This window comes from Anopheles cruzii, chromosome 3, assembly GCF_943734635.1.
Source record: "Anopheles cruzii chromosome 3, idAnoCruzAS_RS32_06, whole genome shotgun sequence".
NCBI classification, from domain to species: Eukaryota; Metazoa; Arthropoda; class Insecta; order Diptera; family Culicidae; genus Anopheles; species Anopheles cruzii.
Window position 1 is genome coordinate 40829821 of NC_069145.1, and position 23017 is coordinate 40852837.

Consider the following 23017-nt stretch of genomic DNA (forward strand, 5'->3'; position numbering starts at 1 on the left):
AGCTGTGTGTGAAGCAATAGAAATAAGAAACATGTTTCGGCCACCCTCACTACCCCACACTGACTAACACACACACACACACGACACGCAACTACCCACATACCCACACCAAAGTGCATCAAACCAATAGTAACACGGCGACAAGAAAATGTGCTTCGAACACCACCAGCCCTACCACCACCATAACCTCTTGCAATAGAACAGACCGAGCCAATAGAGGCAAGCAATAGAGAGATCCATTCGGCTACACACGATTGCAATCAAATTCACAAATGGCTCCCCCACAATATTACACAGTTGGCTAACACAGCGAGAGTGTGTGCGTGCGTTGTCGACAAAATTGCGTTTCGGTTGCCGCCAGGCCGGAACTCTCTCCCGCAGTCCTTTCGGTCGGAGAAAGCGTTTCGTTTCGGTTTTCCTCTATTGTTTGTTGTAACTTTTCTCTCTTCGCTACCCTTCACTCTAATCTTACGTAATAACCCGTTTCCCGTTCCGGCATCGCGCGGCCCACCAGAAAGTGTGCGCGCCAGGCTTGGCGACGACCGGCTTTACTAGTGCATAATTAATTGATAGGAGTATGTAGTGTGTAATCAGTGTGTACGTGCGCGTTCGAGTGTCTGTGTATTTGTGTACGTGTGTGTGTGAGCGAGCGAGCGAGTGTGTGAGTGCCAACACCATCGTCGTCATCGTCGTCGTCGTGCGCCAGCAGAAACCACAATCATTGTGCAACCCCCGGTGCGGTGTGGTGTGTTGTCCAGTGAAGAAGCCGCGATATGCGATATTAGTGAACAAATAATAAAACAAACACAGGAGAATTAAACAAAACAAAACACACACACACACACAATTGTGATCCAACATAGCAACAATAGATTTCATCGCTGCCAGTGAACGAAGGAACGCGGTGAAGAGTAGTGTACAACAACCATCTCTAGCAAAAAGAGTGCAGCGCGAACGGATGGTTGACAAACAGTTTGTGGAAACAATTTTGCCCAACTCGCAGCGGGCTAAACAGTGAAATCGGAGTGTGCATCTCGTGAAATCGGACGTGTAGAGAGAGTGCGTCGAGACACGCGGAAACGACGTGCGAAACCAATCGGGGTCCAATCAGGGTTCGCGCGCGCCAACGTGCGGCGACAGTGGCGCCATCTACATCCTGCCCGCCAGCAGCGAGAGCCGCCACGTGATCCAGCTACTAGAGCGTTCCAGCCCAGTCCCTTGCGTCAGTTCCCTGCTTCTGCGCTTCCGCTGCCTCAATGTATTCTCGGCTTTGTGGTCGCTGCCGTTCGTCCCGTTTCGTCACCAAAATTGGCATTGGTTTAGGGTCTCGAAACACACTCATCGAAAGATAAAGGCACCGGCAACATAAGAACACTCTGCTTCACTCTGATCCTCGCACCACCTGGAAACGGAAACCATAATTAAATTCTATAGTGTATAAAAGCCTCGCAGAGAAGCACCGGGCCCGGGTTAACGGAAAAATGATTGGCTTCCCCGAGCGAAACCGAAACTAACGGCAAACTACACCGATCCACCTACAGCACCACCTACCACCTTCCTCGCAGACACAGAAACCCCCCGCCCAACGTGGTTCGTGATTGACTTAAAAAATTGTACAACTAACTGCAACCACGACGCCGGCATCTTGTGCCGTACCACGCAACAGCAACGAGAACGAAAGCTTATCTCCCTGTGTCCCGGCGCGATTTGGGTTTCAAAATTTGAAAGTAACGGCCACAAACACCGTCAGTGAAAAGTTGGTGAAAAGGGCAAAGGGTTACATACACAAAAAACATTCGGAAACCAGTCCTTGGCGGTGTGTCCATCTCAATCCATCAGACGGCGCGCACAGTCTGCATTCTCGGCGCGTTCATCCTCCTCCTCGTTGCGGAAAGCTTCTCCGGGTGCTTTTTTAAGGTAAGTCAACCGAGCGGGGCGCACTTTATTACAAGCGAACGGGCGGCACAGGGCGCCCTTGTGCGAAATGGCAACACTAAAGTATTTTCCACTAGTTCACTAGCGGCACACAACTCTTTCCCCACGTCACTTTTTCGCCGTCCAATGTGGGTAGGTAAGCCGTTCGGTGTAGACTGTTTGCCCGTGTGCGAGGTGTGTTCAAACATTTTCGCGACATTTAAATTTCCGCGGGCTACGTATAACCGATTTTTTTGTGGCGTTAGGTTGCTACAAATGTCAGTAACTTATGGTGAAAAGTTCGGCCATTTTGAGTAATCAGTAAATTTTTACAGCTGTTTAGCTTGACTGTGGCTTATGGTGAAGATATTATGACCAAAAGAAGCGTTTATCGGTGGTTAACAATTTTCTCAGAGGGCCGAGCAGATGTGAACGACAAAAAGCTAGGTTTAGTTGAATGTGAACAGTTTTGCTTACAGTTTTCTTCGACTGCAGGGTCGTGGTGCTTCGTGAGTTGTTGCCAAAAGATAGAATGATCAATAACGAATATTACAGGCAAGTTATGCGCAATTTGCACGAAGAAATCCGACACAAATGCCCGGATTTGTGGGAAACCCAAAATTGGTGGTCGCGCCCCAGCTAATACATCGTGGTTTCTTCGGGAATTTATGGCCAAAACAACACACTAATGATCCCAGAGCTACCGTATTCTCCAGATTTGGGCCCGTGTGACTTTTCCTTGTTCCGGAAACTTTGAACAGACCTCGTATGCCCGTACCATCGGCAGTAGTAGAAACACGCAAACGTATCGTGCGCTAATCTGTGCTGCCTCACGTAGAAGAGAGCCCATTGCTGGCCTGGCCGTGAGTTGAAAAATCAATAGCACAAATGCATTCCTCCAAGGTTGGCGCACGATGGCGATGGGTAGAATGGTCGCTGCGATGCACAAACCTCTCGGGTACTTGAAATAACAACCGATCGATGGATGGTAGAGTGTAGTGCAGTGTAGTCGAAGAAAACCTGAAACGAACTCGGCTTACATCCAAGTCGGCCCGAGGAGACTTCTTTTAATAGTTCGCATAAACACGCCACGAGGCGTCGTTGGCATATTAGGTAGCCTAAAAAGTAATCCATTATTTTTACGGTAGATGTCTTTTGTGATCGATATCTCGTGAAGTATCGATCGTACAGTTTCAAGTTTGGACTCGTTTTAAAGCTGATACTTTACACTTTAAAAAATGCTTCATTGTTTTTTGTTTGTTTGTCTTTACAATGGATGTCAACGAAGAAGAAATTGGGCATAGCCTTTTCACAAAGAAGCTCGATGTTTAGCTGCCACACCAATTTACAAAAAAAACATGATGGCTCGAATTTCCATCTGGGAACTTTTGGTCAAACGAAATTAAATCGAACCATTTCTTAAATGGATGGGTACTGGGGATGCGAAATGGGATACATACGACAATAGTGTGTGTGATCGTGGTCTAAGCGTGGTGAAAGAGCTCAACCAGTGGTCAAATAATGACTAACGGCTAAGAAGGTTCTATGGAATATGGTGAGGCTTGATAGGAACCGTTTATTATGAGGTGCTTCCGTGTAGCCAAACACTAAATTCAGAACTCTACTGTCAACAATTGCACCGTTCGAAGCTAGCAATTGACCGGAATCGGAAGAGGTGTTGTGTGCCATCAGGACAACGACATATCACACACGTCTTTAGTGGGGAGCTTGGCTCGGATGTTCTAATGCATCCAGCGATAGTCCGAACCTTGCACTAAGCGATTACCAGCGTTTTCGTCCATTGCAAAACTTACTTAGTGATAGTAAGTTGCAATCAAATTGCGATTGTGAAACTGAATCGCTCTAGTTTTTTGACAATAACAACCAAGACTTTTACAAGAGAAACATTTTAAAGGTCCAAGGCAAATTTCCAACATTTTCCGACAAAACGCTGCATATTTGACGAAAATCAAACAAATGAAAGCATCTTGAATAATGTTTTGAATTACACGCAAAAATAATGGACCTCTTTTTAGACTACCCAATATTTTAGTGTTTTTTTCCTGCCCGTAAACTCAGCCATCAGTTAGGCACAGTTTATCTCGTCGGTGAGATAGAATGAAAGTGGAAAATGGCCGCAAAAAAAACCGGCAAGTAATGGTGCTCAAGGCGAAACGAGTACCAGTTATGTGTGGGTCTAGACAACACGGCCCACAGCTACTGCCAATTAATTACGGCGAGCGAGAGAGCGAAGGAGCGAAAGGAGAGAGATGCACGCCCGGACACACGGATCCAATGCAGCTCTAGATGCAGCTGCAACCGGCTTCAGCTGCTATTGCTGCGTGGTGCAGGTTGTGACCGCACTCGCGCCACACTTTAATGCATTCGCACGTTCACTCGGCGGGATGTATGTATAATATATGGTGCCGATTGAGCCACCCGTTGACACACGAGGTCGAGGCTGCAAATGCTCCTCCAACACACGACGACCACAGAGAGAGACACGACGGGGAGAGATAGGCCTTGAGAATGTGCAACCAACCGCCGATCGGTGTAACCACTTGTGCAATTCTCGTCGATGCTTATCTCTCTCTCCTGCAGTAGATTGACCCAAAGTGGGCAAAGCATACTGTGCCCCGTTGCCATGGGCGCTCGTGTGTGTTTGTACCGGGGGGAAAAAGTGAAAAGCTAGGCGTTGGTCCGAAAAGCGGCCACTCCTTGGTCGGGCGCTAGCGGGCTTAAGCATATCCGACGAGGCATGAATATTGCTCATAATTGAACGCGGGGCATAATGCTCCTCGAATCCTATCGTCTGCGCAGCTGGCCAACGTCATCGGTCGAGTTGGTTTTACGCAAGCCCCAGGACGTGTCTAGCATGGGATTGCGGTTATGTGTGACATTGCCTCGTGTGTGCCACGTTATCGTAGGGTGTACCTTCACTTGACCCTATTTTGCCGGAGATTATTTGCGCAATTTGTTTAACATCTTAAGTGCACTGTGGGCAGAAACTCTCGCACTCCATTTCTCGGCCAACGGGACCAACACACGAGCGCGTCTTGGAAGATTTCCGTATTCACAAGCACATACACACACGCTCCTGTGGCTCTTATCTAACGTGCACTATCAATACGACTCGCGCGGTATCTCGCGCGCGATGCAGCATATTTATTGTTTGGTCAGTGGCCAAGCGAAAAGTGCAATCGCGCGGAGTGAAGCGTTTTTGCGCTACATTTGATTGCTTCATTCTTTCGCTCTTTTCGCAAACAAAGTTCCTCCTATGGGCCTACACATTATCAATCGGCGGCCATGTTGCGGTGCGCCCCGGGCCCCAATGATCAGTAAACAGGGATCTACATGTTTGCTAACTGATGATAGCCTTCGCGCGTCCGTCATCGCTCTACGCTAGGAACTAATTTTTTACAATTTTTATATATAAACCCCATGTGCCGTGCGGGATTTGCAGTTGGTTCTTTGAATGTTGCATGCATTCTGGTGCCACGTTTAGATAGTTTGCCATGCGCGCGATATGCTGCTCCAGTCAACGGTGGTTGCATCACGCATGACATCACCGGTGGTGCTGGGACCACAAAAAACACTTGCACTCCGGCCTCTCTACGCGCGGCCAATGTTTCGAGTGCATTTTGCACACCAACCCACTGACGAGCAGGAGCGACTCGAGCGACCAAGGCGGTTGTTGCATGAGAAAAGGCAAAGCCTCTCTTACTCTCTCTGTCTCTCCCTCTCTAAGCTACTCGAAAGTAATTCATTCAATCTGTAACGGGGCTTCCATTTGACATGTGACACCTCATTTCAGCGAACCCCAGCGAGAGTGTGTGTCGAGTTGTAATAAATCCTGCGACGGGTGACAACAGCAACAGTGAGACGCGGAGACTGAGAACAAAGCAAGAACCAGTCCCGAGTGGGGTGGTGAGCACATAGCGTCTCTCGACAGCAAGAAACGCGGCGCATACCACACATAAAACCTCTACAAACCCTTTTATTCCTTAAGGAGGAACAAAAAACCAACTACACTGCAACCACATAGGCGCATTCGCCGTCGTCGTCGTCGTCTGACTCACAGTCGTCAGAGGCGCACAGAGGGGCAGAGCCGCCCCAGAGCGAGCGTTGAGAAATACCCCTTTTTGCAAATTCCCGCAAGGAAGCTGGCGACCGACGACCGCGTGTGTGTTACGTGGCTGGCTATCGCTCTCGTGCCTCGTGTGGGTCTCTCGGTGCGTTTCGCACTCGCACAGCCCTTTTTGCAACCAACAGGGGACGACGATGACGACGACGCGCACATTTGCATTCCAATTGATGCTTCCCTGCAGTTCCACGTTGGCAGCCGGAGCCAAGAATGAGAAGCGTAGTATATAATAAAGAAAAAAAGCGATTCTTTCCGCATCAACATATACACAGAAAGAAACGCATGCATAACAGCGAGACCGAGAGAGAGAGAGAGAGAGAACTCCCGCGGCATAAGCTGCATTCCACTGCGCGCGTCTGGCCGACACTGGCACACTGCTTTTGCTGCCAGTGATGCGTTCATAATTTGCAGCCATTTGCACGTTACCCCTTTCGGTGCGTTCGGTGTTCTCGAACCCCCCGCCGGGGAGCTCGGTTCGGTTTCGGAGATGCAGTGGTGCAAACACTCGGCCCCGCGTTCCGTTCCATGGGGACGAGAGATGCATTCGAACGGAGGCGGCTTTTCTGTGTGTTATATGAGAATTTGCACCAACGCGCACACACATAGACCGGCCGGCCGCGTGGTTGTGTGTATGATGTGTTCGGTATCTGGCTGGTGGGTTAGATCATGTAGCGCAATTTATGGTGCCGATCCGCGCGCGCTCTTATGCAGTTTGTCGTATAGAGCGACAACGGCATTTGGCAAATCTGCGGCACGAACAGTCACTCACGCACACCACCATGCCGCCAGGCCTTGGTCGCGCATTTAGCCGTGGGAAACGCACGCAACGAGAGCAAATTCAATGTTGCCGGGGTGTGGTGTGCAGTTTTGTCGCCTCGAGTGCAAAATGCTCCGGCATCCGTAGAAAGGGAGCTGCCACCTAAACGGGAAATAAAGTAAAGCGAGGTAAAATATTAATAAAATTGCGTTGGCAAATGTAATATTGTGGGACACGCACCCGTTTCCTTTGCCGCGAGCACCTAGCAACAGCCGCGAACCTCTCTGTGTCAAACTTCGGGCGGCACAAATTTTGACGTTTGACGCGCACAGGATGGAGATGGGCACAAACCGCAGGGCCCCCTTTCGTTGTTAAAAGCCCGTTTCGTTTCGTTGAAAGATGAAAAATTATCTCGGGGCGTAACAGCCCATCGCGCAAAATACCACCACAAAAAGGGGCAAAAGTCGGAATTTACCAAAACACAAAATTCACCAAAAAGGGGAACATAAATTTGATGTTATTTAATTACTCTAGCCAATGTTCTCGGAGCAACGCACCGAACGCTTCACCCGATGGGGACGCCTGGTGGCTGACGCGCCTCGTTCCTTTATGTTGCAACTTTGTTACAGAAAATAAACTGAATTCAATTGGAAATTGGAAAAAAAAAATTCGCTATGTTTATAAAAAGGTTGGTCCGTGCACCGGTCGAAGCGAGTGCTACGTGACAACGCAACACCGCGCATCGCAGCAACAGCAAGGTCAGGCGCTCACCAAAGGGGGAAGCCACATCAGAACATTGAGCGCCGCGACCTTTCGCGTTTTGCACAACCGCGCGAAGTGCTCACCGGTCGCGGGGAACTCATCGCCACCGAATTCGCACACCACACGCGCGAATCTATGCGCGAATTGCTACATAAACACACCAACCCGCGCTGCGTGTAGGAAATTCGCACTTACACGCGGCGTGATGCTGCTCTGCGTCGGTCCGGAATGTTCGGGTGATGGTGGGTACGGATTGAAAAGCACGATTTCTCTTAATCCTTGCATCCTGAACAATGATGCGCCTTCGCTTAACGCAATCGTCACCCGTTTTGATGCCACAGAGCTCAGCCTCAAATCACATTTTATGTGGCTCGCCGCGCGATGCTTGTGTGCGTGTGCATATGAGGTGTATGGGTGAGCTCTGTCTCTCGGATGATCAAGATTCAGACGTTCAGAGCGCACAACGGCACGTACACGTACACAGGTCCGTACACGCAATCTGAACTTCGGTACACCACACCTCTCCACTGTTAGAGGGGACCCCCGTTTACCCCCTTCGTCACCGCATTTCCCGGCACCGTGACACTATCTGGCCGATTGTTTAGTGCCCGCGATGCTGTTCTTGGCTGCTTCGCTGGCGTATTTTAAACCCGACGGACGAACAGCGAGTGCGTATAGGTTGTACGTTTGCTCCCTATAGGAGTGTGTCTTGACCAGAGAAAAAGAAACAGAGTGACAAAGAGAGAGAGCAGCGAACGAGCGACCAAGTTCCTTCACACAACACTGGTGGTGCGCGGCTTTCGCGCGATGTAACGCACGCAGAGAGTGCTCGCGGCTGATTGTCAAAAACGAAGCCGGTAAAGTTTCGTCCCGGTGGTTGCTGAGAAGTTTTTTTCGGACCCCGCGGTTTTTTCCTTCTGTTTCCCTCGAAGGAACCGGCTTTTTCCTGCTGCCACCCAGCCACAGTCAGACAGTCAGAGGGCCATCCTTCGGCCGGTGGTTTGGATATGGTTTCTGACAGAGTGAATCTCGCGCCGTGTCGATGGATGAAGAAAAAACCTACCCCAAAAGCTAGCCCAGCAGACGACGACTGGCATTTGTGTCGCCCGTCGGGGGCGAGTTCTCATCGAGCGCGTGAACGCGAAAATGTATGTTTCAGTGGCGAGAAGAGTGAAGGGTCGCGCTTTCTGTGTGTGTGATTTGTCGTGCGGCTGAAAAAGGAAGGAGCCCGTCGAAGAGATTTTACTTTAGACGGCGACGACGACGGCCACAGAGGACCGAAAGCCAACCCTGTACATCGGCTCGAAGCACCGCGACCTGTCATCATTGTTGCACCACACCAACCCCCGCCAATGCAAACCCTTCGACACCATCCGCTTGGCACACTGCCCACCGAACCAACACTCACACACAGCAACGAATGGTTTCGGAACGATTTTTGCAATGGTTTGTCGTGTTAGAGACCATGGTGTGCGCTCGGCCCTTCCGGCCTTGCCGCCCCACGGCAATGTTTAAAGAGAAACCATTTTTTCAAACAAATCGTTTTTTGTTTTGTGACGAATTCCTCGTTAGTTAAACCTCTACCACGAAAAAAGGCAATAAAACCGGACAGTGTACACACACATGGTGTGTGGGGCAGATCCTGGTAGCGCTACGACCACCGGTTCGCGTGTGGGACACAAAAGGACATTAAACAAAATCAATCGCCAGGCTCGGTGCCGTGCGCGCCGCACACCGGTGACACTGAGCTACGTGTCCGGTCATCTCTCGCTGCTGCAGTGTGCGAATCTCTTGGCCCACTCTTCGGTTGCGTACGTGCGTGCGTGTAAGATCGCGGTTCAGTGACGCGCATTCCTTGGCGCGGCGCGTCTAACTTTTTGCCAGCAAGGAACCGCGCAAGGAGGAGAAACAAGCAAAACTGAAATGCTCTGGAACGATTAAAGAATGAACACACACACACACACTTCTTCGTGGCTGGCGTCGCTGGCCGTTGAGCACCGGGTTCGTCGACGCGAAAAGGGGTTATAGCGAAATCTGTTCCTTTGCCGTCGGTTTTCCGGGTGTTCCCCGATCACTCCTTGCGCTCCTGCTGCGGGGTTAATGGTGGAGTGCCGTGTGGCTACCAACGTTTTTTTTCTCCTTCTCCTTGTGCCTCTCTCTCTCTCTCTCGTGTCGGAGAGGTAGGTGTTTAGTTGCATGATAGTAGCGCGCCGCCGAACGTTCTTGGTGTGCTTGCCGCTGCACTCTGCGCTGGTGTGTGGTGCCGGCCGCGGATTCGCGTACAGGATCAACGGTTTGTGGCCGAATGCGTTGCTAAAATGAGAGAAAGAGAGAGGGAGAGCTCTCTTCGGAGAGCATCACGGACGGACGCCGCATCCGAATCGCATTTTGAATCGCGCTGTGCCCCAAGAGGCCGCGTGCGCGCGCTCCCTTCAGTATCGAACCGTTTGCCGTCGTAGTAGGTGCATGTGTGGTGCCTGCTCCTGCCGGTGCCTACTGGACGTGTGTGCCAGCCGCTGTTCTGGTTATCGGGGATCGGTTTGTCACCACCGATTCACTTGCACAGGGCTCTCTCTCTCCCGCTCTGTGGGTTGTGGTGGGTGAATTAGATTCTAGTGATTTCACGCCACCACCAATCGCCTTTCTTTGTCCCGCGGAGTGTTCAGATGATGTGCAGTGGTTGCCAACGGTATAACGGAACGTTGCCGATATCATGAGCAGTGGGGTGCTGCGAACGGGTCACCTGTCCGAATCGCGTGTCCTGTACTGAAAACAAAAAAATCAACATTAGTCCGATGGTAGTTTCTGGCCCACAGTCCGATGGTAGTCCAGTGGCACAGTGATCGCATGTGCGAATTTCCGTCCAGGTGTACTGTGTGTGGTGCATCCCTAGTCCTGTACCCTACCATAGAGAGTGGGCTGGGCCAACGGGGGCCACATTTCCCCCGACGGTCGGGTTGATGGGTGGAATTTTGCCCCAAGCCAAGATCCTCTCGGTGTGCATGGTCCCGCATGATCTCAAATACCCCGTTACATGTTACGCGTGTGTTGCGTGCCCCTCTGAAGAAAAGCACCCTTGTTTGTGGGTGTGTGTGTGTGTGTGTTTGTTGGTGTATATGTGGTTAGCAAATCGCGGTATGGTAGCGATAGGAAAAAAGGTGTACGTGTTTTGTGGGCGCGCGCGCTACTGACGGAACGAGACCCCGACTAACGGGTAGTACCGTCCGTAATCCGCCGCCCGTGCGTGTGTCACTTACTTGCCTGCCCGTTTGGCACAGCCAATTCGCGATCTTGCTCTCCTCGTGTCAATCACAGTGTTAATGTACTGATGTAAGATCTCATCGTGTGATTGCTTTGGGGGGGCCAGCAAGTCGAGCATATTACTATGAGAGCTTTTTTCTCCCGTGACAAACAGAAGCTTGCACTGCCGTCACCGGATCACGATCAATCCATAGTAGTATCTTAATCTCCACTTCTCCGTGGGCTGTGTGTGCCCGTGTACGATCGACACCCGAAATTCGCGCAGTAATTCGCGAACGGGGTAGTCTCGACAGTGGCCGTGCGAATCGTTTGCTCGATTCGCACAGTTTTGGTGCGTGCGCTGCTGTCTTTATGACGTTTGAGCGTTTAAAACGTATGTGTGCGTGTGTGTTTTTTCAGGCTCCAAGTGCACGTGCTTAACTAAAAAAGGATAAATGTCCAGTGGTAGTGTGGCGGGGTCCGTCAGTCAAAAGTTGCGTTTCCGTCAAACATCGCCCAGAACGCGGCTAAATTGCATGTGATTGTCTTGATCCGTTTCGCTCCCGAAAGCCCCAGCCCCAGTGTGTGGGCTACTACTGACAACCATTGGTAAAGAGGGCTGTGCAATAGTGGGTAAAGTGAGAGAGTGGCGGGCGGACGGCAGACACATCGTTCCCGTAGGACAAAGGCGCCCGTGGACACTTTCTCGATCACGCTCGCGTTTTTTGTGGTAAGTTCGTGGTGGTTCAGCCAAACTCGCGTCGATCGCGAAGCCTGGACCCGGATTTTTACACTCTTTGACAAAGTCTTGCCTTCGATCGGTGTGCCCAGTAGGTTATGTTGAAGTTTCTCTCTCAACCGGTCGGGCGACTGACTGCTAGAAAAAAGAAGAAACTGCTCGAATATTGTACGAGCGCACGAGGCGCGAGGAATGCGTCATGGCTCTGCCACAGTTCTGCTGGGCTAGTTTTGCAAAGGATTTGGCCACTCCGAAGCTCCGATGGAAAGCCCAAACAAGCCCTCACAGGACACAGCAGACTGTAATCGTTGTCCTGCTCAAGAGTCCTGGATCCGGCGGACGCTGCTAGCCCTCCTCGCTCTCGGTGTCCGCATGCGTACGCCATGTTTTCTCGAAAGTGGTCGCGATCGTACAAAGTGACAGGCGCGCGCGCGCTCGCTATCGTCCACCATTTTGTTTTTTCGCACCCGTGTATTGATATTTGCTCGATTTTCATGCTTTCCTCATTTCTTTTAGTCCCTCGCCGCTGTGCGCGCGGGGTCCATCATTTTTTGCTCGTCGTCCACATCTCGGTACTGGCAGAGCCCCTCGCCCCGCCCGCGCCTGCCGCGTGCATATCACCCCCTTTCCGTAATCTGTCCATGTTTTCTCTCTTTCTCGCTTTTTCTATTATTCTTCTATCTTCGCGACGTTCTTTTCTTTGCTTCTCCCGTCTCTTTCTGGCGCTCCCCTAATGTTGGCCCGTTTTACCACACAGGCACACTGTCCGTCCGTGTCGTGTTCCGCTTTGCCTCGGGGATTCACGCACACTTAATTGCACTGCTTCACACTACTCTGCAAAAAAGAAAGAGAGTAGGCTGCGGCTGGGTTGGGTGGCTCTGGCCGCCGCCTGGCCGCTTTTTAACCCAACATCCCACCAGATGATGCTGGTGGCGGACAACCCACCCCGAATACGCATGCCACCGGAAGCACGGGGCGCTACTAATGGCACGCAGAGAGAGAAGAATCGAAATGGGATGATAGACTTTTTGACTTCTTTTTATCAAATGTTTGGGTTGCACCTATCCCCGAGAGAGTGTCGATGGCTGGATGGGTTGAGGAAGTTTTATCGGTTATGTCCTGCACAAAACTGCACCCGACATCCGGCCGGCCCGAACGAAACCCTTTCCCCGACGAGAGATCGGTGGCCAGCTCGAAGCATACTCCACGTGCGAAAGAGAGCGCAAGAAAGAGAGAGCTTTGCGACGTTTGCGGTAGTGTGGTACATCATAGCGGTCGTACTTTTGCACACACGTACACGTTCGGCCACGAAGATGGCCCCCGACGGACGACGATGGTGTGCGCAGAGCAGCAGTGTATATGCAGAAACTGCATGCACATGCACATACAATTGCAATCGCGCCACTACGCCATGTACGCCGCGTACGCCCCGGGGGCAAGCGCAATGGACAAAGTGCGCCCCTGGCGCTGGTCCGGCCTCCCTCCCCCCGGCCGGCTGCGTTGTTCCTTCCACTGCAGCACCGGGTATGTGCATTGCATTCTCGGTGCTGCACAGAGAGCCGGAGCACACACAACGACGACGACGACGACGACGGCATCGGCTCGCGGTGTGGTGCGTTCATCATCTTCCGAGCGCTCGTTGCAGAACAGTCCGATTTGCCGTGTCCTTGCAGCTGCACACACGCTGGCTGGCTGGTGGTGCTGCGTACTTTGAAACGGGTGTGTGTACGGTGTCTTGGAGTGCGCGAATGGTGCGCGTTCTGGACCGCAGGGTCTCGCTCTCGCATACAGCCGCGGCGCGCCACTATCTATCCCGCTCGACTGTCGAGCAGCAGCACACTTTCGAGAAGAAGATCTAGCCGGTTTGCTCGATCTGCTGGCTGGCTGGCTGGCTGGCTGGACGTCCCGAGTGATCCCGGGTCCGGGGGATCTGGCCGTGGTGCTCGAGAGTCTTCTGCCACAGTCTCGATGTGGTGAAAATAGTGAAACGGTGCCCTGGAGTTGCGCGTGTTGGCGTTCCAAAAGCGCAAGAAAAATTCGCCTGTTTTGTAGGCAGTGAAATGAAATCCATGCCGAAGTAGCCGAAGATTTTGATTTACTTGTGGTACGTTGCGCCATCGTGTGTGTCCGACTGGCCGCCCTCCCCGGAGCACGTGTTTGCTGCGAGTGTGAACTTGCCAGCCATAGTCAAGAGTGTCACTTTCAAGTCGTGTTTCGCCGGTGTTCTTCGCTCGGGTGTGTGCCCTTTCCGGCGGTGTGCCCGTCCCAGTGTCAGTTACTTGATTTGTGCATCATTGAACATCCGTTTCGCTCGAAACGATACGACTTATTTTATAATCCACTGCTGGGTCCGGTTACTAGCTTTTATCACCTTTGTAGCACCGGATCGAAGGTGAGTGATGTGTGTTCTACAAAAAAAAGAAATTATTACAATATTAACCTAAATCAACGAACATCAGTTTAATTTGCACCTTTCTACGCTGGAATGGCTGATAAAGTTCGCTACCAAAATCAGCTGTACCTGTCGGTGCAAGTTTAAAGCCTAGCAAACTGGCTGGACTGGTGAAAAAAAACCACCTTAAGCCCAAGTCCCTTACTTGGCACCTGTGTTGTGTGAACCCTTGCCCACCGTAAGACTTGCCGTATTTCTGGAATACATTTTTGCATGCCAAAGGTTTTTTTCTTGTGTATTCTTGTTACGGAGGATGTCTAGGATACGGAGGAAAAAAAGTACGACCCTAAAACTAGAAACGCCTCACTGGGAAGAGGGATATCTAAAATCCAGTTATGGGTACTTTCCATAACACACGGGAACGACGCTGTCCGGAAGGGTAAGAGGATTGCTGTCGCTTAGTAGCGTACCGCTTCCTTGAGCGATTTAAATATCAGGTAGGGCGTGGTTTTTTTTCCGTACAACATAACCAATTTGCCAGACCATCACAGAAAAGGTTGATTGTTCTTAGTATTGGTCTAAGCAAAACCTTTTATATTGGTCAACTTCTGCCAAGCAGACAAACTTCGGTCCGTTTCTTTTGGAAAGCTACCTTCTAAATTCGCTTCCATTGCAATTGTGAGCCACTTCTTGCGACGAATCTGATATAGCGTCGATACCATTTGGCCAAGCGAAACTTGTGGCAATTACAACGACAGGGTGTCGTTATTGGAAAAGGTTCGACGAATATATTTCACAAAAAGGAAAAAGGGACCAGGTAGAGGGTAGTCTAGCCGATGGCAAACGTCCAGAGAGGTCTCCCAGGAACACCAAGGTATTTCAAGTTATCAATCGAAAAAGGCCACAACCACGGCACAAGGTCGGACCGGAGAGAGCTTCCTGTTCGCCAGAGCGAGCCACTGCACGGGAGGAGAGGCGCACGGAAAATCGGTGCCAGTATGATTGCAATTTTCATGTTTCCCAGACGGCTCTCACCGCCCGATGCACATTCCCACCGACGGCTGGGTTGGGGCAGGTTGTCGGTACGAGCCCACCGCCCCCTCGGGCTGACGATGCGGATATCCACCCACACACCCACACCACCAAATGCTCGTCTCCAACAGTCTCGTCGCGTATTGGTGGTGCTGGTGGTGGTAGTGGCCGTCTAAAAATATCGATTTTGTCTGCGCTTTTTTGCGCCCGGAGTATGGTGGTTTCCATGAAAACTCCTTTCCCGGCCAAGCCAAGCCTCCTAGCCGCCCCCTCGCGACACACGACGAGCCACGACCCAAGACTCCTCGGAGGGGGGCTCAACATCATCGTCTAGCCGTTGGGGTTGGTCAGAGCCTTCACCGCCCGACGAACGGCGCACCAGGACGATGAGTCGGGGAGCCAATGGGCGAGACAGAGCGAGACAGACAGTGGGAAATGAAGAAGAAAAACGATACCGGGGGGAGCAGCAGCAGCAACGAGTGTCTTATCTACCGGTGGCCAGTCAGCCAGCCAGCCAGCCAGCCAGCCAGCACCATACAACACTACCACAATCGCACACCGGCCGGGCAACAGAGAACGATTCCGGAAAAGTTGCTGTTGTCCTGTTCTGGGTAGCACGGTTCGGGCGGTACGTACACCAACACTACACCAAGGGCAGCGATTTTCCGAGCCGTGGAAACGGATCCCTTCGGGTCACAGACAGACAGATGACGATTTGATGGTGGTGTGTATGTGTTTTGTGTACCTCACGCCCGGAAACTCACCACTGGGTCGCGCCTGGGTGTGCGTGTGTACTGTTCCTTAAACCTGCCAAAATTTTGACTGCTTTTCCGGCTGACTGTTTGTGTACGATGGTTGCGCCATCGCGCTTCATCCCCCAGACGGTGGATACCGTCTGGCGCGGAAGCGACGGGTACGACGGGGACCGACGTCGTCTGGCGCATTTCCAGGATACACAGACTATGTGTGCTGCTTCCTGTGGTGTGGTACGCTGGTGTCGTCGCCGGGAAGCGATTGGAACTCTCGGCGCAGTACATAACGGGGGGGGCTAGAGTTTGGGTAACCCACCCAGCCAGTACACAACCACAAGCAGTCCTTCGTCTTCGTCGCCGGGAAACGGAGCGCAAGGGAACTTCCGGTCTGTTTGAACGTTTGTTCTCTTCCGGGGTTTCACGCTAAAACGGTGGAAAGAAGTGCCCGTTATGAGAAAATCGATTTATGTACAGCTGACTAAATTCACCGCTCCTCGAGGATATGCCGCCACCGTCGTCGTCGTCGTCGGCTGCAACGGAGGCCCCCCCCACGGCTAATTGGTCTCAAAACATTGCTGAGCGCATGAAGAGATGCGTGCGGTGCAACGCTAAACACATACACACTTGGTCCGCTGAAAAACAAGGAACGGAATTAGTTTTTAAATTTAATTAAGTTGAATAACATTCTTAGTACACTTTAGTACACTTTAGTACATTTGATGGCAGTAAGGGCTGGTCTAAAAAGTATCGTGGGATCATTATTTTCTATGCCTGACAGGGTAGGCCCAGACAGCGTTCGATATCGAACGCGAACGCGCTTGGTTTACATTCGATCGTAGTTAACATTGCACGTGTACCACATTCAGTCAAGAGAGCAGTGCCTGTTCGGTCGCGTGTGTAAAATTGCCGGTGGCGAAACTGGCTTTTTTTCTGTTCGGTGCAGCTTCAAATTGGGATTCATTAAAAGCCCCACTGTGTGCAGCAGAATAGTAATCCGAAATACGGTGTCTCAAAAATCTTAGAAACTGTGCGAGAAGCAGCAGCAATACAGAGCGGACCCGCCTCGGCTCTTCACCGTTGGGAAACAGTGCCCAGTGCAACTGGGGTTAGTTAAAGACGGACCATGAAGCTCCGCTTAGCCAAACTCCGAAGACAGAGTAAGAATTCGCTTCCTTTTTTGTGCACACCAATTGTTTATATCGTCCAAACAGGGCCAAAGCCATTTTTTTACCCTGGTTTCGACCGCCCCAAAAAGAATGGGCAAAAGTAAGCTACGCACAAAGTTTCAACGGTGTGACTTTTACCCCAGAACAGCAGCCAATAGCTGAGCATTACTTTGATTATTACAAGAAACCTCAGTTACGCAGGGTCAATCCGATTGATTCGGTCCTCAGAAGCGACAGGCGGCGGTGATCGGAAGCAGATTTTAGAGGGTGGCGGCGGTGGGCGAGAGTGGTTGATTCTGTTCGCGCATGTTGCGTCACGAAATCGCGCGTCCAGAAGGTGAATAACCTGCGAAACAAGCGCATGCACCCACACACACACGATCCCACATTGCCACTGAAACACACACACACGCACTCTCTACTTTTGTGGGCGAGAGATGGGCGAGAGGATGTGTTCGCATCTGCCCTCAAAAAAGCGGACCCCTCCGGGGGTCGCGCCTTCCTGGCTCCTCTGTTCTTTCCTGTTCGGTGATGGGATTTTTGATGGGTGTACCGTTGCTGCGGGAAGTGCGATGGGCGAAGAAAAGCTCCGAAAACGCAAGACCACTGACCAGAAGTAAATCTAAAAAAAGAAGACATGAAACGCAACCCACACATCGATAAGTCGCAAAAACAAGCAACAAAAGGGTACAACAACATGGCAGGGAGTAGGCGAGAGAAAGAAAGAAAGAGAGAGAGAGAGAGAGAGAGAGAGAGAGAAAGAGAAAGAATTAGAAAAGGAGGGGGCCTAGCGCCCGCGCGCACACACAACGAAACGCGCACGCATCGCGGTCGACGACGTGCGAGTGTGTGTGCGTGCGGAGTGAAAATAATCATTTCGCGAATTTTTCGCAAACCCCGCCACCACCCCCCGCGATGGGTTCGACAACACCATCGTCGGCCACCATCTGTTGGTATGCGATTTTTTTTCCGCTTGCCATCGCCAACTTGCGGCGGTTGCGCCAGTCCAACGGCTTTGCTTCTTTAACAACGTGTGCGCAAGATCTGCTGGTGGTGTGAATCCTTTTTGCAACAAAGTGGGCCCAAAGGTTGGCTCGCAGGGGTTTTGAAATTTACCGATTGTCCGTTCGATTTCGTGTGGGGATAAGGCGTGACATTTAGCAACAAGGAGACCTTCCCAGCAGCATGCTTTGATACGCGCAATATCACTTCCGTTAAAGGGCGATGTGGCTGCCAGCCGTAACATTGTGCACGTGGCTCTGACTCCGAGCTGACTCCGAGGATGCCTCTGCCTGTGGTTTAATGTTGTCAGGACGCACAGGACGACACGCACTCCTTCGGACCCCAGGCACTCGTCTTTCACCGTCATCAATCAGCAACACGCTCATCATTGTTGTTTAGTAGCGTTTGCTTGTGTTGATGGTGTGCCGCGGTTGCCGTATCGGGCGTTGGTGTGTTGGTATCCCGTAATACCGCTTCTGCGGAACATAGAGAGCGAGACAGAGAATGAGTGAGAGAGGTAGTATGTAGTGTGTGCGCAAAGATTGGGATCGTCGGTACGCTAGTAGAGTATGATGATATAGAATACCCTGCTGCGCGCGTGGTTCTTCCGCAGTCAGTGGCTTTCTGCATGGCTCTCGGGAACACTAGTGCGGTGTTTGGGAGGCTTCCTCCTCCGTTGTAGCATCGACCGACGTTGCGTGAGGGGGTTGGCCTACCCCGCAGTGGCATCCGTGCGCGGGCTTAACATTTCGTGGCGTGTGCGGATCTACGAAAGCCGGCTGACAGGTAAAACCTTCAACACGCGCACGGAAAGTATCTGTTTTTTTGTTTTGTTGGTGGCTTAACTCTGGTGGCAAAAGTATTTTGCGCAATCCTCTCTCTATCGGTGGTGTGTGCGTCGTGAGAAAGGAAAAATAAGAGACCGAGAAAGAGAGAGAGAACAACAGTTATGTTGGTGATTTGGCTTGCTGCGAGCGATTTGGTGTGTCAATCACAAACAAAGAAAAGTCGCATGAAAACCGCGAATCTCCTGTGAAGGTCACTAGACTTAAGTTTTTTGACCTCTCGCACACCGATGCACGGGGCGGGGGATATTAGTACACACCCATGGCAACAACCCCCCACCCCCGCGCGAAAATTTGGGTGTGTAAGGGACGAACGTGCAAATGTTCGTGTTGGCCAGCAAGCGACGGGATGATCCGTTGTAACCCGCTCCTTCCCCGCCGCCGCCGCCGGGGGCACGGTCCAAGATCGGTGCTTAGTTTCGGTGCGAAAGTCTCTTCATCTTTCGTACACATTCCCCGGCAGCACTGGTTCGGCCCCCATTTGTGGCGTGGTTGTGTTGTGTGCCGTTGCGAATTTTATCCCCCAAAAAGTGATACCTATCCCCACCACACCACCACCACACCACCACCACATGATCCGACCACAGGGCCCCCACAGATTCAAAGTGTTCCAAAAACTCCCTCGCTTCACTTACACAATTAGACAGGATTTTGGGCACACAACTGGCAGGGCTATGTAGATTTGGTGGATGTATGCGTGTGGTGTGCACTGAATTTTGACAACACACGCGCGCCATGACATGCGTGTCACTCGTTTTCCAATTGTCCACTTGTTACACACTCCCGACCGACGTCCATCCTTTCGGCAGAGGGCGAAGACATTCTGCTGTTTAGTAGGAAGCCTCCATTGTTTCCCCAAAAAAATCGGGGCACAAAACTCTATTTTTGCGGTTCGGCGCGAAGGACTCAGCGTGCGTGGTGTGGCTCCGGGAGTTCCGATACACTCACGCATACTTGCGCCGCACGATTCGCGAACAATTTCCGCGAACTCACTACGTTCGAGCGCGAGAGCTCTCGCTGCGCTGTGTTGGTGTTAAGTGCGAACCAGTCCGCCGCGGTCGGTAACTCAACGGCCACTTGGAGGTTGCATGTAAATTTTAATTACATTTTTTCTGTACTAACAATTTCTTTCCGATGCAGTGGAAACCGTAACCGAGCCGCAGAAAAATAGTAGTAGTGGCGTCCGACATTAATCCCGCTTGGTCGGGGAATGGAAGCAAGTCCCTCACAACACAACACAACAACAACAACTGTCAGTGGGTTTAATCCTGTCTGCTCCCCATCATATTCTCGATCAGTGCCGTCTCCCTGCACAACGAAGAATCACGCTCACGCCCCACAAAATGCTGTGCCCTAATTAATGCTCAGGGACAATCTCTGGTGTGCCTCTATCACCAATTGATTGAAGATAACACTTCACTTCCAACGCCTTCAGCTTGACTCGGTTTTGCGAAAATCACTTGCACCGTGCTTCTGAAGCCTCCGACATCTCACGCTACACTGCGCCGGGGGCTTACCTGTCACTGCCGTGGTCAGTTTCACTTTCAATACGCCGATACCAAGTCTGCGAAATTCAACTCCGAATGCCGAAGCGAGATGGCCAGATCGTTCCCCGGACTTGCGGTACTGTGCAGCCTTAGTTTTGTTTGCAAAAACAAAAAGTCGCGCACCAACGTTCACCACACATTTCAACGTTCGCTAAAGCACCGCGAAATCTGTGCCACTAAAATCCGACGCTGCCGCGTGTACACTGTTACCGAAACACGGTCCGCGATCGGCCGGTGGTGCGGCGCACAAGAGAGCGACATCATTCGCGCGGAGACCTTGGCCCGATTTTTGTGTTCGCCGAAAGATTATTCGCGCACGCACACTCTGGGCGGGTTGTGCGAAACGCATGCCGCCGCCGTCGGCGTGCGCGTGGACGTCTGGTTCCGGTGCGTCACCCCGCACCGACTTGTGCGGAAAGAACTGTGTGCAGAAAACCGAGAAACCAAATGCAAAACTAAAAAAACAGCAACACCAAGAACCACACACACACCTATGGGCGTCGTGTGTGCGCGCCCCCAGGGCTAGCCGGATGAAGCCCCGTCTCTGCCAAAAGCGAGCAAAAAGAGGGAATGGAAGACATAGCAAAAAATCGCAACGCATCGCGCGAGGTTCACGTTTTTCTAGGCCACCGTCGTCGGCTCGCGGTGTCTAGCGCACCGCACGCACTGTGCGATTGCGTATAGTGTTGCGCATATTACTAACACGCGCGAACGGCGCCGTGACCTACTTTACGCGAGGGGCGCGCGAATTTTGCTTACGCACCGTCCGCCTCATCGCGCCGCGAACCGGCCTCGCGCGCGCGGCCTGTAAATGGCGGCGTCCTATCAACCCGGTTTTTGATACGCGCCAGGCAGAGCGCGAGAGCAGCGCAGCGTCAACGGTGTGAGAGCGAGCGTGCGAGACGGCTGGCCGGCTGGCCGCGCGTGTCGAAAAAAAAGTGCGAGAGTGCGTTTGCGATTTTTTAACCACTCACCACCACCGCCCCGTGCTGCGTGTGTGCAAAGTGCGTGTGGCCGCGCGCCGCCCGGCTTTGTTTCTCGCGGGTAAAAGTTCGCAAAAAAGATCCGTACTAGCCGCCGCGTGCGTGTGGGATCCTACTCGCAACGCGCGCTGAGAGAAATCGTCGCAACTGGGAGAGCGTGAGTACCGCGTGGCCATTCGCCGCCGAACGGAACAAACCGCGGTGAGATACACGCGTACCTCACGGGCGTTGGGGATGCGATGCTGCTCGCACGCCGCCGATCGTGAGCTCAAATTGCCGTGGATCGAGTTTTTACGGCATGCGATCATTTCTTTCCTCGCTTGATCTTTTCACTCCCCCCATAGAAACTAGGAGTAGGATGTAAATTACATCAAAAATAAACTAGAGTTCATAAATACGGCCCAGTGCGGTATGTGCGAGATGCCAAATACCACATACAATGCACTGTAAAACATATCAACGATGACACATCGTATAATTGTATTTTTTTTTCCGTACATTCACTACAGAAATGGCCGAAGGTAATGGTGAGGTTGTTGAAGAGATGGCAAATCAGAAATCTGGCGAGGGGGGCGACGGCGAACGAACGCAGGACTACTCAAAGCTGTTGGAATATGGATTACACAAGATGGTAAGATCATCGCACGTGCAGCCAGAGTGCGCTGGGGTTGTACAGTTTTCGCGGTATCGAATCTACTCCGAATCTACAGGTCGCGGGGCGGTTGGACGACATATACAAAACTGGCAAACTAGCCCACGCTGAATTGGACGAACGGGCACTCGACGCGCTGAAAGAATTTCATGTAGAAGGTGCCTTGGACGTACTGGATCAGTTCCTAGACTCAAACCTCGAACATGTGTCAAACAAATCGGCCTTCCTATGCGGTGTCATGAAAACATACAGGTAAAGGACGTTCGGTGCAAGATGGGAGAGGAACTGGGCACACGTCGCCCAATGGAAAGTCATCGTGCGGGTTTTCAATCTTCTTCCTACAGGCAAAAGGTTCGAGCAACGCAACAAGGACAACCCACACCGCCTGTTACAGTGCAAGCGAAAGGACCGGACGAGGATAAGATTAAGGCGATCCTGGAGCGAACCGGATACACATTGGATGTCACAACAGGTAAGATGAACAGTCTGTGGGGAGTTATTTTTTCCGCATGAGTTTGGCTTAATTTTTGCCTTTCGTTGCCTTACTACTTTCCCCAGGACAACGCAAGTACGGTGGACCTCCCCCAAACTGGGAGGGCAACACACCGGGAAACGGTTGTGAGGTGTTCTGCGGCAAAATACCAAAAGATATGTACGAAGACGAGCTCATCCCGCTGTTCGAAAAGTGCGGTAAAATTTGGGACCTCCGATTGATGATGGATCCGATGACGGGCACAAACCGTGGTTACGCATTCGTTACCTTCACCTCACGGGACGCTGCCTCGAATGCCGTACGGGAGGTAAGTTTTTCTGTCGTCAGTACTGCGTCCTTGTTTTCGATTGATTTACTGTCAAGAGTTGTGTACTACAATGCCGGTACACTAATTACCCTTCACCGTTCCCCACAACTCCTCAACGTTCCCCGTAGGTACATCGGTACCGTAATCGTAATAATGGATCCCCAAAACCACCCGCCCTAGTTTCATCTCCCCACACCAATCGGTCCCTCTATAATGACCGTTCCATTTGGTTTCCATTCGCAATTCTTTAGGAGTTATGGTCTGTCACGGCAGCACAACTTCTTTGATCT

The 23017-nt window shown here is 51.7% G+C and overlaps 1 protein-coding gene across 3 annotated transcripts in view; it reads left to right on the forward strand.

The window, feature by feature from the left end:
* Nucleotides 1-1759: 1759 nt before the first annotated feature.
* Nucleotides 1760-23017, forward strand: part of LOC128273755 (heterogeneous nuclear ribonucleoprotein R) — a 45878-nt gene continuing 24620 nt past the window's right edge. For all 3 annotated transcript variants that reach the window (XM_053011792.1, XM_053011791.1, XM_053011790.1), the window contains exons 1-5: nt 1760-1917; nt 21785-21906; nt 21986-22179; nt 22272-22399; nt 22486-22727. In XM_053011792.1, the coding sequence (XP_052867752.1) occupies nt 21787-21906; nt 21986-22179; nt 22272-22399; nt 22486-22727 (684 nt within the window). In that variant the 5' untranslated portion in view covers nt 1760-1917; nt 21785-21786. The remainder of the gene's footprint in view (nt 1918-21784; nt 21907-21985; nt 22180-22271; nt 22400-22485; nt 22728-23017) is intronic.